Here is an 18,574-nt window from a genome sequence, read left to right as displayed (position 1 = left end):
TTGTAAAACATCTCCTCGGATAAGGCAAAAAGAGAAATTGTTCTCAGAAGTAAAAGACCATCCTTAAAATTCCCTGAGCTTTTAGGAGTTAACGGAATTCCCTGACTTTTCCAAATTTTCAAGGTTTTCCAGGCCGCTAAGGAATCTGCCTGCAAAATAAATTTAGTTAAGTTAAAATTAACGAGATTTTTAACTTTTAATTTAATCAATCATTGTTAATGATTAATTACGAGCTTGGTTTACACTAAGTCCAAATGAGGTTTCTAAACCACACTAGGCATCTCCGCCCAAATGATGTGCTTATATACCACACTCGTCATTGGCGAAATGATCGGCTGTATTTATAAGCCACGGCCACCTCTAAAGGATTAAGGATGGCTGATCCCATAATTTTTTTAAGAAAAGTGCGATTCTAAAAAACTATATCTCTAGAAATATTATTCTGCTTCGATATCTTTACCACACGAGTTCTGTTGTGCGTAATTGTCATTTATGAACTTATTTTAATTTTGAGCAAAATGTTACTTATACCATTATTGTTTGAGGCATTCAATAAACAAGAAGATGTACAGATATATTGATTATTTTATTTTACTTACGCTCCGTAACTTAGGATTGTTAATGAATCGCGTTTAATTATTACAAGTGAAAAGAACAAGGATTTGTCAGTAATATATTATTCCTTCCCTTTTCCAGGCAATATGACTATTGAAGAAAACGAAGCTTTCTTGAGCTTTTGTGCCGATAATCAATTTTCTAAGGAAGTTGAAAGACATAGAAGTAGCCTCAATTCCAAATACGAGACAGCGAGATCTATTGGAAAGAAAATTAGGAGTACACGAGAATCTATTGGTAAATATTATAAAGTAAGGTACACAGTATTATTAGTTCGTAATAAAAATATGTAAGTAAGAAACTGGAAAACCTGGGAATGTCAGGGAATTTTGTACACTGATGACATTAATTTAAAAAAAAATTCAAAAATTATTGAAAAATGCCCATTAAAACACAAAATAGTGCGAAATCTGTCATGTCTATTTCTGAATAAAATTTGTACTAACCAAAGTTTAAGCGAAGGGAACATGTATAATGTTCTTGAGTAAATCTATAACAAGAATATAGTTGTAGCTGCCAAAGCTGAAAAGGTAAAACGTCAATTTTCCAAATTACGTGTTTCAGCAATAAAAAAGAAGAAGGAATTCTAATCATTTAATGTATACACAGATAAGTTAAGTGTATCTTATTGCAATCTACTAGATAATTGTGAATTCATTGATTTATGGGACATAATTACAATGTTACTTGTCCTTTCCCATGGAAATACTTCCGTTGAGAAGGATTTCTCCTTTAACAATGACATACTGGTAGAAAATATGCATGAAGAATCTTTGGTGAGTTTACGAGTTGTCCATGATACTATACAATGTGCTGAAGGCCTCCTTGGTATTTATATAGATAAAAATGCTGCAGTACATACGTAGATCATATGCACGTTATAAAGAAACCATGCAAAGGAAAAGGACAGAAACGAATTAAAGAAAAAAGGAAAATAAGCGCATAACTCATCAGATTACCATTTTAGAAAAAAAAAAGCAAAACTTTGATTAGAGACTTCCATTGAATGCAAAATTTGGAACATGAAACTGAGACCTTGAAAGCATCTCTAAGATAAAGGATTGTGGAAACTAAGGAAATACGCAGTAGTAATTTGTTTATTGTGAAGTTCCATAACAGAAATTATTTATATAGACTCAATCATAAGTACGGTACTGTAATTGAATTGTTGAGTTCGAAAACCGGTCATCTCCATTGAAGCTAATTTGAGAGGAGTAAGAAACAAAACTAAATTATTCAATATGTATCTGACATATAGGGTTATTTTCATTTTTGGAAGATAGAAACATGTCAGTTCTACGATCATCTAAAATGAAAACAGCCCTATATGCCAGATGCATATTGACGAAGTTAGATTTTTTGTTTATCACTCCTCTCAAATTAGCTTCGATGGAAATGACTGGTTTTCGAACTCAACGATTCAATTTTATTGTAACGAAAGAGAGATATCAAAGATTTAAATCTTGTTAATTGTGTATTTACAAAAGAAAAAAAAGTGAATGGAAGACAGTGGGTGGATGTTGTGAAGAGCTTTCCATTTATTCATTCTTTGGAGGAGGAAATTAGGTCTGGAAAATAATAGATTTTGCGTGGAAAACCTGGGATTGTCAGGGAAAGTTGATTTGAAAAATCCCTGGCAACCCTGACTTAGTTCATAGAACGAACTCTTTAATAACGTAATATCACATGTGTTAGTAAAACACAGATTCATATATTTACAGATTAGCACTAAATACATTAAAAGCACTTGTGTAAGTTTCAGAAATATATAATCGCCTTTATTGCACATTTAAAGAAGCCGGTAATACGAGTACATTTCCGAAACTATTATGAAGATGCTTCTAATGTATTCGTGCTTTGGTGTGTGTGTTTCATCAATACATGTCGAATATATCCAACGTTATAATGAAAAATTAATAAGGTAATTCCATAGATTTTTATTATTATTATTATTATGATTCCATGGTATTTCCAAAATTTGCTCTAGACACAGGCTCTCTACACAATACAGACACACAAGAAGTAGTTTATCCTTAATCATCCTAGTATGTAATAATGTGTGTCCTCATCTCTTGCCTTGAAAACTACATGAGTCCAGTCGGAAACGATCATACGAAGCCACTCGAGATAGTATGTATGCAATGTCAGTTTCTGTCTCGAAATTTTATGGAATCCTCAAAATCGGATTCATACCAGTGAGGCAGCATTTTAAACCTGTGAATGAGACCTTGTAAAAACTTCACTACGTAATATACAGTAATACATGGTTTAAAAGACAAAGATTCACTAAACAGACTCTTTCAACAGCGGAAAAACAGCTCCAAAACATTCCAGAACTCCTTTCAGTTAGTAAAACCCCTTCAAGACAGCCCGGATAACTTAGCTGGACTTTGATGCACTCGTCAGTGCACATCATTAGAAGAGAAAAGTAATAAAGCTTGTCTAGCTACATTACCCATTTCTAATCCTGCAGAATTAAATTTCGGCTCCGCTGAACCAATTAAGTAGTAGAAAATGCATCGATCTGGAACATACTAGGCCAACATAGAACAACTCAGGAGCCCCTGGGAAATCGAGCACCTTGAACCGTCAGCCCACGGTCTTTTACGACCTCCATTTTAGGGGTGAATTTGTTCCCTTTTATCAGCACTTTTTAGGGGGTGTATTCGTTCTCTTTTATGAACACTTTTTAGGGGTGAACTCGTTCCCTTTTATGAGCATATTTTTCAACCCCTACGAACACATAGCAGAACATAAGACTCGTTCTCTTTTATGAGCACTTTTTAAGGGGTGTACTTGTTCCCTTTTGTGAGCATATTTTTCAACCCCTATTTTAACATAACAGATAAATCATAAGAGTACGTTCTTTTTCAACCCCATAGCAGAGAATACATGGAGACTGTGAACACATAGCATAGCAGATAATACATAAGATTCATTTCCACCCCTAATTGAACATAGCATAGCTCTAGACTCGTTCCCTTTTATGAGCTTATTTTTAACCCCTATTCGAACACATAGCAAAAACTACTCCAACCCTTATTTTAACATAGCATAAGACTACGAACACATAGCAGAGGTGTATTCGTTTCAACCCCAGACAACGAATATAGCAAAGGGGGTGTGAACACACAACTGTACTCGTTCCACCCTATTTAAACATAACAGAAATAGCAAAGCCTACTAACATAGCAGGGGAGTATTCGTTCCAACCCCTATAGCAAAGATTCTTTTAGAGGGTGAACTTGTTCTAACCCCTATTTGAACATAATAGAGATTATTTTCTTTTACGAGGAGACAATTTTTATCAACTGTTTAGAGATTGCAAAGGAATGCAAACTTCCGTGTTTTGTTATCAGTTACATAATAACTTCCGCCATATGTGGATAATTCTCATTACGTCATTTATCCGGATTTTAAAAACATTGTGCTAGTTGTTTTTCAACAGACAATACTGATTTAATAGTATGTGTTGATGAGAGACGCAATGCAATCACAAAGGTTTGTGTTGATCGCTCGCGATCTGTCTTGTCATTCAAACCCTGACCGTGACTCGATCACGTCATCACTATTGCGCAATATTGCGCAATGCAATTACAAAGGTTCCGAGAAATTTTTTTTAATCAGTTGCTTGTTGGTGCTTAAAGAGTAAACTTCTTATCGGTGAAGCTCTGTTTAAAAGTTGATTTGTGTGTGTGTGTGTGTGTATTAGTGTGATTTTCTTAGTTGTCTATAGGTAAGATATCTTATAACGATAGTATCATATTATAAAAACGCACTTCTGAACTATTATAGCAATGTTGTGTTTAAAAAAAACTCACTTCTGAACATATTATAGTCATGGCAACGAAAAAGGTTAAAGCAAATACTATCAATTTACCAACTAATACTCTATTTAATAATAATTTGAAAAAATTCATTTTAAAATGTGATAGTGTTTTAAATGAGGATAGTGGATGCTTTTTAAATAATAAAAGAAAAGACTGTTTAGATATATTAAAACAGGAACAAGATAATACATCTTTTAAAGTAAATTTTTCTTTGGCTACAACTTTTGTAAAACCAGTACATTTAGAAACATGTAGATTCTTTGTAAATAGTGGTAACGAAATTATTTTACCGAGTACAGATGTGAATGCTATAATTGAAAAACTATTTAATAAAATTTTAGTTGAACAAGAAAACATAGCAATTAAGAAATCAGGGTTGTCTTTATGTTCTCAACCAAACCATCTCTTAGAAATTAAAATCAGTAAATATGATCCCCTGACCGCATCATCTTTTATAAAATTGCCTCAATGGATTTCTAAAAAATGTGTTATAAATATTCAAAATAACGATAATAGATGTTTTATGTATTGCATTCTAGCTGCATTGCATCCTGTAAACAATAATCCACATAGTGTAAATAATTACATACAATATATTAATACTTTATTACCGTTATTTGAAAAAACGAATATAAAATTCCCCGTTGAAGTAGCACATATAAGCAAATTTGAACATATGTATAATTCCGTATTTACTAAGGAACAAATTTCTCTTAATATATATGGCATTAATTATGATAATGAAACAATTTTTCCGATACGTATAAGCGAAAACACATCTGTAGGTAAACATATTGATTTATTGTATTTAAAATATCTCATTATTGTTTAATTACAAATTTAAATGGTTTAGTTAGACATCAATTAGGTACTCATCAAGCATTTATTTGTAGACGATGTTTAGTATCTTTTCATAACAAATCAAAATTAGATGAACATGAGAAATTATGTAAAGAACACACTCCAACCAAAATTAACATGCCGAAACAAGATGTTTTAAAATTTCGTAAATTAAAATGAGTATTAGAAAATGATGTCATAATAGTTGCAGATTTCGAAAGTTTATTAAAACCTATAAATAAACAAATTGGATCCAATACAAAACAAATTCAGGAACATATACCATGCAGTTTTAGTTATATTGTGTGTTGGAGTAACAAATATATAAAATCAGACCTAGTTATGTATCGTGGGGAAAATGTATCGATTAATTTGATGTCTGCTATGGAGAAGGAATTAAAAAAATAATAAACATATTAGATCAACAAAAACCAATAATACCATTAAATAGTTCTCAGTTACAGGAGTATAATCTATCCACTGAATGCTCTGTTTGCGATAGTAAATATATGAGTAACAATAGAAAAGTTAAACACCATAACCATTTAACTGGGAAATATATTGCCACGGTGTGCAATAATTGTAATTTGCAAATTAAACGTCAGAGTAATTTTATCCCTGTATTCTTTCACAATTTATCTGCCTATGATGCACATTTATTCGTGAAAGAACTAGGTTGCACACCTGGCAATATAACTGTAATTGCTGAAAGCACTGAGAAGTACATCACATTCTCCAAACATTTTAATTTTAATGGTAGACCTATTGAGTTACGTTTTGTAGACTTTTATAAATTTCTTCCGTACAGTCTCGAAAATTTGGTGTCAAAATTAAAACCTGAGCAATTCGTATATACAAAGCAAAATTTTTCCGACGATAAGTTTCCTTTAATTCTCCGTAAGGGAATTTATCCTTATGAATACATAACAAATTTAGATACATTTGAAGAAACTGAATTACCTGGAAAAAAGCGTTTAATAGCAAATTGAATGGAACACAAATTTCCGAGACCGACTATCAATATGCACAACAGATTTGGCCTGCGTTTAATTGTCAAAATTTAGGGGACTACCATGATCTATATTTAAAATGTGATGTACTTCTCACAGATGTATTGGAAAATTTTCGAAAGACGTGTTTAAATGCTTTTAGTATTAACCCAATTAATTGTTTTACTGCACCTGGTTTGGCATAGCAAGCCATGTTATATAAAACAAAAGTTGAACTTGAACTCTTATCAGATATTAATATGTATATGTTTGTAGAAAAATCGATTCGTGGAGGCATCACACAAGCTGTATTAAGGTATGCCAAAGCTAATAATCCCTATGTACATGATTTTGATGCGGAAAAAGAAAAATCCTATTTACTGTATATTGACATGAACAATCTGTACGGACTATCAATGATTGATTATTTACCATATGGTTGTTTTCGGTGGGAGGACAAAATTGACAATTGGCAACACAAGAATAAAATTATTAATTGGCCCACTGATCAGTTTCAAAGTTGGGTAAAATTAGGAGACTATCTTGCATTATTCCATATGTTAAAAAAATCTTGCGCTACTAATTTTTTACTTTTTTCATTATTAATTAATTTTATATCAATGCGTTTTCGTACATTCTCCATTGTCTTTCCGTATACAGAATTATTTAATAACTTATAGAAATCTTTTTCAAAATCAATTGTAGAATTTGCACGACGCTTAGTATTTTCTTCTATATAAGATGCAAGCCATTTAGATTGACGAAACCATAATATTTTATGTACTTTTACCAATATTAAACCTTGTTTTAGATAAAATTGTAATATTCTATAATACAAGATATAATTCGATTTTGATTTAACTGTTAATAATAATTTTCAGTATTTACCATTCAGTGGAACTTCATTGGTGGGAGCACACGGAAAATCAGAATGGTATTCGTGTAAATAATTTGGATACTTTAAGTCCACTTCTACAAAAAACCCACTTACTATCAGTGGGCCAATTAATAATGTTATTCTTGTCTTGCCAATTGTCAGTTTTGTCCCCCCAACGAAAACTACCATATGGTAAATAATCAATCATTGATAGTCCGTACAGATTGTTCATGTCAATATACAGTAAATAGGACTTTTCTTTTTCCGCATCAAAATCATGTACATAGGGATTATTAGCTTTGGTATACCTTAATACAGCTTGTGTGATGCCTCCACGAATCGATTTTTCTACAAACATATACATATTAATATCTGATAAGAGTTCAAGTTCAACTTTTGTTTTATATAACATGGCTTGCTATGCCAAACCAGGTGCAGTAAAACAATTAATTGGGTTAATACTAAAAGCATTTAAACACGTCTCTCGAAAATTTTCCAATACATCTGTGAGAAGTACATCACATTTTAAATATAGATCATGGTAGTCCCCTCTATTTTGACAATTAAACGCAGGCCAAATCTGTTGTGCATATTGATAGTCGGTCTCGGAAATTTGTGTTCCATTCAATTTGCTATTAAACGCTTTTTTCCAGGTAATTCAGTTTCTTCAAATGTATCTAAATTTGTTATGTATTCATAAGGATAAATTCCCTTACGGAGAATTAAAGGAAACTTATCGTCGGAAAAATTTTGCTTTGTATATACGAATTGCTCAGGTTTTAATTTTGACACCAAATTTTCGAGACTGTACGGAAGAAATTTATAAAAGTCTACAAAACGTAACTCAATAGGTCTACCATTAAAATTAAAATGTTTGGAGAATGTGATGTACTTCTCAGTGCTTTCAGCAATTACAGTTATATTGCCAGGTGTGCAACCTAGTTCTTTCACGAATAAATGTGCATCATAGGCAGATAAATTGTGAAAGAATACAGGGATAAAATTACTCTGACGTTTAATTTGCAAATTACAATTATTGCACACCGTGGCAATATATTTCCCAGTTAAATGGTTATGGTGTTTAACTTTTCTATTGTTACTCATATATTTACTATCGCAAACAGAGCATTCAGTGGATAGATTATACTCCTGTAACTGAGAACTATTTAATGGTATTATTGGTTTTTGTTGATCTAATATGTTTATTATTTTTTTAATTCCTTCTCCATAGCAGACATCAAATTAATCGATACATTTTCCCCACGATACATAACTAGGTCTGATTTTATATATTTGTTACTCCAACACACAATATAACTAAAACTGCATGGTATATGTTCCTGAATTTGTTTTGTATTGGATCCAATTTGTTTATTTATAGGTTTTAATAAACTTTCGAAATCTGCAACTATTATGACATCATTTTCTAATACTCATTTTAATTTACGAAATTTTAAAACATCTTGTTTCGGCATGTTAATTTTGGTTGGAGTGTGTTCTTTACATAATTTCTCATGTTCATCTAATTTTGATTTGTTATGAAAAGATACTAAACATCGTCTACAAATAAATGCTTGATGAGTACCTAATTGATGTCTAACTAAACCATTTAAATTTGTAATTAAACAATAATGAGATATTTTAAATACAATAAATCAATATGTTTACCTACAGATGTGTTTTCGCTTATACGTATCGGAAAAATTGTTTCATTATCATAATTAATGCCATATATATTAAGAGAAATTTGTTCCTTAGTAAATACGGAATTATACATATGTTCAAATTTGCTTATGAATGCAATACATAAAACATCAATTATCGTTATTTTGAATATTTATAACACATTTTTTAGAAATCCATTGAGGCAATTTTATAAAAGATGATGCGGTCAGGGGATCGTATTTACTGATTTTAATTTCTAAGAGATGGTTTGGTTGAGAACATAAAGACAACCCTGATTTCTTAATTGCTATGTTTTCTTGTTCAACTAAAATTTTATTAAATAGTTTTTCAATTATAGCATTCACATCTGTACTCGGTAAAATAATTTCGTTACCACTATTTACAAAGAATCTACATGTTTCTAAATGTACTGGTTTTACAAAAGTTGTAGCCAAAGAAAAATTTACTTTAAAAGATGTATTATCTTGTTCCTGTTTTAATATATCTAAACAGTCTTTTCTTTTATTATTTAAAAAGCATCCACTATCCTCATTTAAAACACTATCACATTTTAAAATGATTTTTTTCAAATTATTATTAAATAGAGTATCAGTTGGTAAATTGATAGTATTTGCTTTAACCTTTTTCGTTGCCATGACTATAATATGTTCAGAAGTGAGTTTTTTTTAAATAACACAACATTGCTATAATAGTTCAGAAGTGAGTTTTTATAATATGATATTATCATTATAAGATATCTTACCTATAGACAACTAAGAAAATCACACTGATACACACACACACACACGAATCAACTTTTAAACAGAGCTTCACCGATAAGAAGTTTACTTTTTAAGCACCAACAAGCACGCAACAACAGCAAGATGATTAAAAAAGAACTTCTCGGTCAGTCTTTTTTACCTTTGTAATTGCATTGCGCAATATTGCACAGTAGTGTTGATGTCATCGAGTCACGGTCAGGGTTTGAATGACAAGACAGATCGCGAGCGATCAACACAAACCTTTGTGATTGCATTGCGTCTCCGATCAACACATACTATTAAATGAGTATTGTCTGTTGAAAAAAAACTAGCACAATGTTTTTAAAATCCGGATGAATGACGTAATGAGAATTATCCACATATGGCGGAAGTTATTATGTAACTGATAAAACACGGAAGTTTGCATTCCTTTGCAATCTTTAAACAGTTGATAAAAATTGTCTCCTCGTAAAAGAAAATAATCTATGTTATGTTCAAATAGGGGTTAGAACAAGTTCACCCTCTAAGAGAATCTTTGCTATAGGGGTTGGAACGAATACTCCCCTGCTATGTTAGTAGGCTTTGCTATTTCTGTTATGTTTAAATTGGGTGGATCGAGTACAGTTGTGTGTTCACACCCTCTTTGCTATATTCATTGTCTGGGGTTGAAACGAATACACCTCCGCTATGTGTTCGTAGTCTTATGCTATGTTAAAATAAGGGTTGGAGTAGTTTTTGCTATGTGTTCGAATAGGGGTTAAATATATGCTCATAAAACAGAACGAGTCCACCCTAAAATGGACTATGCTCAAATAGAGGTGGAAAAATAGGCCAACTGCTATGTTACATTGGAACGAGTACACCCCTCTAAAAAGTGCTCATAGAAGGGAATAAATACAATGTTAAAATAAGGGTTGGAAAATAAGCTCATAAAAGGGAACGAGTCTAAATCTATGCTATGTTCAATTAGGGGTGGAAATGAATCTTATGTATTATCTGCTATGCTATGTGTTCATAGTCTCCATGTATTCACTGCTATGGAGTTGAAAAAGAACGTACTCTTATGTGTTATCTGCTATGTTAAAATAGGGGTTGGAAAATATGCTCATAAAAGGGAATGAATACACCCCTAAAATGGAGGTCGTAATTAAATACTTGTGTGTTCGTACCCCTTTGCTATGTTACATAGGTATTCATTGTCTGGGGTTGAAAACGAATACACCTCTGCTATGTTACGTAGTCTTATGCTATGTTAAAATAGGGGTTGAAAAATATGCTCATAAAAGGGAACGAGTACACCCCTTAAAAAGTGCTCATAAATGAGAACGAGTCTTATGTTCTGTTGTGTGTTCGTAGGGGTTGAAAAATATGCTCATAAAAGGGAACGAGTTCACCCCTAAAAAGTGTTCATAAAAGAGAACGAATACACCCCCTAAAAAGTGCTCATAAAAGGGAACAAATTCACCCCTAAAATGGAGGTCGTGAAAGACCGTGGGTTGACGGTTCAAGGTGCTCGATTTCCCAGGGGCTCCTGAGTTGTTCTATGTTGGCCAAGTATGTTTCAGATCGATACATTTTCTACTACTCAATTAATATTGTGCACCTTTATAAGCTGCAGTATATGGCTTCTTCCGTGCTGCTCTGATCTGTAGTTCCTTTTTGAACGTTGTTTCCGAAAAGTCGATTTTAAATACAGTTCAACGTGAGATCTGACCTACGCCAGCAAGTCTACGGGAACTCTACACGTATTGAAGCAAACACGTTAGAAATCGAACCCAGGACGACATACATCACAATAAAAGTTGGGGACAAAAATTACAATCAAAGTCATGAAGTCGAAACTAAGCATTTACAGGGAAACTAACATCAATTTGGGAATAAAGGTCAGTATGAAGAATAAAGACATTTTGTTTACATTCAGCAAAACATTAGATGAATGCTTTGAAGAAGATCAAAGAAAAAAATAATTACGTTGAACGTGGCTGTCGAAATAATTGCCGTTAGTGTGGAAATTACTACTTTCTTTGTTGTTCTATCTTAAATCTTTTTTCTTGCAACAGGTCTTACAAGAACATCTATAGGCCTCATCAATACATATTCAATGATATCCAGATCATTTATATTCTTCCATATAACTGAAAGGTTAGCATTGCAAGTATACGCTTTGTCCAATTATGAGAGTCCCTTTTCCTGGCCAAGTGGTTAACGACTGTACTTTGTGACCGTCGTATTCTAATGAATCCGAGGGTGCACTTGCCTCAGCAGTACGCAAAGGTAATTGCGCAAAAAATGACATTGTTCAACACAATTGCAAGAATCATTTACGGCAAAAGAAACAAAATTTTATGATGATAGGAAGTTTATATGAACCAAAAACTATTGAAGTTAAGATTACAAAACAAAGTTTTGAGCTGAGGGCTCCGATTACAGGTTAAATTATAAGAGAAATGTTACGATACGCTTGTTCAGTGTGTATGCTGATAAGCCATCTTCTCTGGTGTCCCCTGCCTTGGATTCATTTCGAGTCCATGCGGCCCCCTTGTTCCAACCTGCTTCTCGATCCTGGCACCGGCTGCTGGAGCTCTGCTGCTTCCTACCGTTGCAACTGCGAGAATGAGGACGACTCCCTGCTGAAATGCGGGGGAGACTGTATTGGTTGTTTGTGCTGCCGCCTGGTGGCCGCTTCGTCAATTGTCCCAATTGATGATCGGCACGCGAAGAGATTGTCTGCCGTCCACAACTTTATGTGCGCATGATTTCGGATTTAATCCCGGTGAAGGTACTTGTCTTGGATACAAACCCGTTTCGTGATTTTGATTCTACTTTAAACAGTACACTCTTTGTCGTATAGCATCGCTGCAGAAAAGCATTAAATTCAAATCAAACCAAAAATCTAAACACCAATGAACCTTCTACTTTGATGATTGAGTTTTCAGCAGCAAGGCTATACAAGACAGGGCCTACTGCTTATTATTCTGGTTTGCATCAGAGGGTATTAGCCACTGGGCTACGAATGACTAACTTCACACTATAATTTCCCCTCGAGATCTCCCACATGCTTTCATAGGTAGCATATGTGCCTTCAGCGCTGGAGACCAGATTTTGATGTCCAATAGGAACCCAAGTGGTTCGAATCTCTCATAAACTGTAGGTCTACGTTTCATACCTTTGGCTGAAGAAGGTAGGTAGAAGGAAGTGTGATAGCCAGCTAGCTAAGTGCCAAGATTATGTAATTAATTAGTCACCTAAATGTGAATCACAAATTAGAGGTGAGATGTCTACTATAAAAGTAACCAAGAAAGTTCTGTCGCTCTTTCACCCACCACCTTCGAACATAGAACCCAAGACTACCTGGAAGATCAAAAATTGTCCCCATTAGCGTCGACGACCTTCTGCCAACGTTCTGGAAGGCCATGTATTCCATCGCAGTAGAACTTGGTGGGCCATGAAGCGAAGAATGCATCAAGTCCTTTTTCACCTCTACTAGGGATTTCAATTATGGTCCTCAAAGGTGATTGTCCAAGGAATGGAACAGGTGATAATCGGTCGGTGCAATGTCCGAAGAGCATGGCGGATGCAGTAGTTTCCCATCCAAGGCCTTGAACGGTGTCCTGGGTCATCCTAGCCACGTGGGACTTAGCATTGTCCTGTAACAGGGGGACCTCTTTGTGATTCAGAAGTGCTGGCTTCAGAGTTTTGAGTTTTTCTCGAACACGGCTTAACTGCTGATAGTACACAGCTACATTGATGATCTGACTAGCTGGTAGTAGTTCCCGATGCATGAAGCCGCGAGCAGTCCATCGAAAACACAGGAGGACCTTTTTGTGGTGCAGTGCTGGTTTCGGCTGTTTTCATAGGATGCTACCCAATGATGATGGCGCGGTGGATCTTCGTACAGGACCCACTTCTCATCACATGTCAACACTCTGTCCATAAATGGCTCCTTCCTCAGACGAGACAGCAAAGAAACACAGGTGTCTGCTCGCGTTGCCTTCTGGTCCGGAGTCAAATCATGTGGGAACCCATCGACCGAACTTATAGTGCTTTCCAGTTGATGAAGGTGCTGTCGAATGGTTTCTCCACTCACACTGAATTGTAGTCCCAGTTCGTCACATGTCTGGCCACTGTTCGCCTCAATTGCTGCCTAAAGATCTTATTTTGTACGTGTTGGTCTTCTGGCACGTGGTGCGTCTTCGAGTGTTTCATCACTGTTCTTAAACTTGTTAAACCACCGTTGGATTGTCTGCATAGTCATGACACCCTCACCAAAAGTCTGTCATATCTTCCGGCCCCCTGCAGCGGCGTTTGACCCCAGTTTGAACTCGTACAGGATACATGGCCTTATGACGCTCTGTGGAGGTCCCATGTTCACTCTGTCCTTACGCAAGTTCACGGTGTAACTGAACTGCCACAACCAGGTAATATGTTGGATATACCCACACCAACAATTAACCTTCGCCTTATCTCCATTCGCATTCAATTCACGGTGTAAGGACCAATTGAACACATACCTTCACAGAAAGCGACAGAACTTTCTTGTTTACCTTTTAGTCTACGTTTATTACTGTAGACTTGCCTGAATTTTTATAGTTAGTCAATCTTGCTCCTGTGAATGACTGTTACTCATTATCCTATTATCTATTCGCATGCGATACATAATAGCAACTCTAACATAATAGTAAGGTATTGATGGGCGTTGGCGCGACTGAGTCAGCAAAAATCTGGAGGTACATTAGCCAGTGCCAAGGCACTTCTACTCCGGGCCAAATTTGGAGGTCAACTTTTGACAGGAGGGTCTGTGCCCAAGGGTGTATAGTATAACCTACAGTACTTTGACCTACATTAGGTTCATCTCGTTCCCTATCATGGCTATATAAGTGCCATAAATATAAATTTCGGAGGTTTTTGACCTCCCCTTTGATAAGGCCTTATTACCTTATATGGTTATAAGGGTGTGTACAGAGGTCTATTTCCTTTCACAGGACATGGACATTAATGCTCCTCTCTTAAATTTTGGGAAGAGTCCTAAGACCACCCCTTAAATTTGGGAATTGTCAAAAAAACAATAATTGGTAAATCTTTTCTAGGACTCTCTATAAGGTTGGGTAGTCCTTCTCGTTATTTTTTTTAAGTTGAAATTTCGTACTATGCAAACACTGAAAGGGAGGTATTGTTTGATATACTCTGCAATACAATCAGATTGTGTTTCCGATCCAACATAAAGTTATATTTTTTAAATGGCAGTATTTAAAATCTACATATTAAAAATTATTTTGCAGATGACTGCAAAATCTTCAGAGAAGTAAACGGTATAGAAGACTCTGAGCTACTTCAAAACGACAGATAATTTTCCTTCTAGTGTAACACATGGCTCCTAAAAGTTAATCTCGTTAAGAGTAAATTCATGACATTTTCCCTCAAGAAACCTATTGTACACACTTCACACAACATAAATGGTTTGCCCATTACGAGAGTCAATATCCATAAGAATCTCGGAGTAACTTTTTACGCAAAACTAACTTTCATAGAAGATATAAACACTATCACTAAGCACTCGATGCGTCTTCTAGGACTTCTGTATAGGTTAATAGAAATACGGAACATCTCTTCCTTAGCAACTTTCTACAAGACAATAATTTCTCCTAAATTGGAATATTGGTCACCTATCTGGAGACTGGCAGCTACTACAAAGCTATCCCAGCTAAGCTCAGTTCTAAACTTCTTCCTGGCAATAGTACGCCTTAGAGCAGTGCTATTCAACCGGGGATAAGCGATGATGTTTCTGAGGGTATGTAATCCTAATATACTATTATGAAAATTTTTGAGGAAACATGCAATGTTTTGTACATGGAACTGCCTGTAAAAGCCTGTCAGATTTTGACAGGCATTATACAGGCGCCTGTTTCGGCGAAAACACATGTAAAAAAAATATTACAGGCACATTGTCTTCAGGTGATATGCATGTCAAAAAAGAATTGAACTTCTGTTGGAAATGTTGCACGAAAACACGCGTTGTACAGAGCCTGTACATTAAAATAAGAACATGCGATGTACACGTAGTCACTCACATGCAAGTAAATAAAGGGAATATGTGCATGTAAAGTACCTTGAATGGATTGTTGGTAACATTCGCAATACAGTAAGAATGAAAAGTACAAGGAAGGTGCCTGTTTATCAACATGTAATATACATGTGTGACATTTGCAGTACATGTAAATACCGTGTATTAGCGTATAGCATGGAAAACGCATGATGTAAGATATGTTATTTTACATTTATTATTTTCGTGTACATGCGAAGTGTGTAACTCCCCTACGTGCAGTGTACAGGCAATGTACAGGTGAACGGGAACATGCAATGATCATGATTGCCAATAAATGGATTAAACAGATGCGTGTGGTGAACAAGGTGGATTGGAGCTAAACATTCACGTTATAGGCATACGAGACATGCAATATTCAGGCACAAGTCTCCAATTCGACATTCGCTATGCAAAGTCCTGACACATGTATAATACATGGGATTACAACTGAATACATTGCCTGTATTATCTCCGTGTACATGCGAAGTGTGAACCGATCTATATGCAATGTACAGGCAATGTGCAGGTAAACGGAAAATGCAATGATCATGATTGCCAATAAATGGGTTAAACAGGTGCATGCAATGAATAAGGTTGATTGGAGTGAATCATTAATGTTACAGGTGTAGGAAACATGTAATATTCAGACACAAAGTCTCCAGTTTGCCATGCACATATGCAAGGTTCTGACACATGTATAGTACATTGGAATAGAATTGGACACATTGCCTGTAACATGCAAAGTTGAACTCACCTACATGCAGTGTAAAGACAATGTACAGATGAATGGGAACATGCAATGATCATGACTGCCAATAAATGGATTTAAAAAATACGTGTAGTGAGTAAATAGCTTAAACAGGTAAATGCGATGGACAAGGTTGATTAGAGTGAAACATTCACGTTATAGGCGTAGGAAACATGCAATATCCAGACATTAAGTCTCCACTTTGACATGCACATTGAGTTGATTTTAAGTTTAACGTCCCGTTCAGCAGCGAGGCTACATGAGACGTGGACCTACTGATTAACGTGGAATCCGAACCACATGAGCTCTCGCCGTTAATCGAACCCGGATCTCCCACGCCATAGGCGCGTACGCTAACCGCTTAGCCACGAAGGAGCTCTTTGAAATGCACATATGCAAGGTGCTGACACATATATACAAAGGCGTGTGCAGACCCTTAGATTAGATGGATCAAATAGAAGTATTACTCCTTGAAGTATGCAGCCTACATTGTAGTAATCGGATTTGAATTTTACACATTTTATTTCTGTATTGTTATTTGAAGGACAGTATCACGCATGACCCACTTTTCGTTACTGGTAAACTCGATGGGAATTGGGTACATCAGGAACGTACGCAGGAATTTATTTCGGGAGGGGTCCAAAGCTTTTCGGGGGGATCCAAACACAATTTCAGGCTAAATTATATTAAAAATTATAAAATTGCCCCTAAAATTAGGCTAAATTTACAAAAAAGTCCGGATTTGGGGGAATCCGGACCCCGGACCCACCCCATGCGTATGTTCCTGGGGTACATTGCGCTGCCGTGAAACGATAAACAAACTGTTAGTAATTTTTGCTTGTTGGCTTCCTGCAATGAGTGAGGCACCAACTTGCTCAACTTCTACGTCTTTCCTATGTGGTGCAGATAATTAAGAAAAATATATTGTTGTGAGCAGAGGTGCCGATCCCCCCCCAAATGCTTGGACGCAATCCCCCCAAATTTGCCTTTTCTCCCCCCAAATATTCCACTTGTTTAAATTTTATTTAATTTGAGAACTTTTTGCCTTCATAATAAATGTAGACGTTTAGCTATCTATCTGCATATTTGCTTTTATATTATACGTTTTAAGAACAGTACATGCAATAAATTATGAAGAAATATTTTGTCACAGCTCCTTGAAGTTTTATTTTATAGTTATCGTTCTTAAAAGCATCATTACTAAATAATTAAACTTTGATGGTGACATTTCTCATGTAAAACTCTGTCCCTAACCCCCCCCCCCAAAATCTCAAGAGTTAAGAGGAATTTCTCAGTCGCGTAATCGATTGCAAAAATTTGCTTACCGCTATCTGTTATAGTTTCAGCTGTACAGTGATCAATGTTAAAACCAGAAATGGTTAATTTCTACTATTTCCAGTTTGTGAATCACCTCCATTAACGAATTTGTTTGAGATAATTAATGTATATATCGATAGAAAAAACAGAATTCAAAAATTCGCTTTCGTTCAAGAGTTATCGTGCGGAATAACGTACGTACGGACTAACATTACAAAAATTATCCTAATCAGTGATGATCTCAGACAATTTTCTCCGGGGAGATTTCAACTCACTAAAATGAAATTAAATCTTTAGTTTAACGTCCCACGTTTAGAAAGCGAAGTGCCAAATGATATGGATGAAATAGCAAGTGAACGATGACGAAAGAACTGGTGGAATGATTAGGTGGGAGTAAAGGGGAGAACCCCGAGAAAACTCACGGACACGATGTCGTCCACCAGGAACTCATATAGCCTGGGATCGAACCAGGGACATCTAGAACGAGAGGTGAGCGCTCGCCACCATACCCCCGGAAAGGGGGTTAAAATAGTACTGCAAGGATATTGGTAAGCCAGTTGAGCCAAATTAGAGAGTTACTCTGGGGCAAATTCCCCTCGTGCCACCCTATGAAATCATCCTTATAATTTTGAAGAACGTAAACATTGTATTACTTTTCGTACAATATGTAACTTCCGTAAAATTCAATATTCTAAAATAGTATATCGTCAAAATGTTGGAGGGAGCATATTGTTTCCATGCCTCCCATACGCATACCAGTGATGGACTAAAAACCCTCGTAAGACTCCATATACTATTCTTTCAATAAAGAAATTGGTTAAAATGTAGTGTTGTAAGATATAGGCCGACC

At 35.4% G+C, this 18,574-nt stretch overlaps 1 protein-coding gene across 2 annotated transcripts in view; it reads left to right on the top strand.

Moving 5' to 3' along the window:
• Positions 1-18,574, top strand: part of LOC145660719 (kinesin-like protein KIF6) — a 108,574-nt gene that overhangs the window by 69,049 nt on the left and 20,951 nt on the right. For both annotated transcript variants that reach the window (XM_081726088.1, XM_081726087.1), the window contains one exon: positions 697-852. In XM_081726088.1, the coding sequence (XP_081582214.1) occupies positions 697-852 (156 nt within the window). The remainder of the gene's footprint in view (positions 1-696; positions 853-18,574) is intronic.

This window comes from Thermobia domestica, chromosome 9, assembly GCF_964235325.1.
Source record: "Thermobia domestica chromosome 9, izTheDome1.hap1.1, whole genome shotgun sequence".
NCBI lineage: Eukaryota > Metazoa > Arthropoda > Insecta > Zygentoma > Lepismatidae > Thermobia > Thermobia domestica.
The sequence above is the reverse complement of the archived record's forward strand: the minus strand, read 5'-3'. Positions and strand labels throughout refer to the sequence as shown.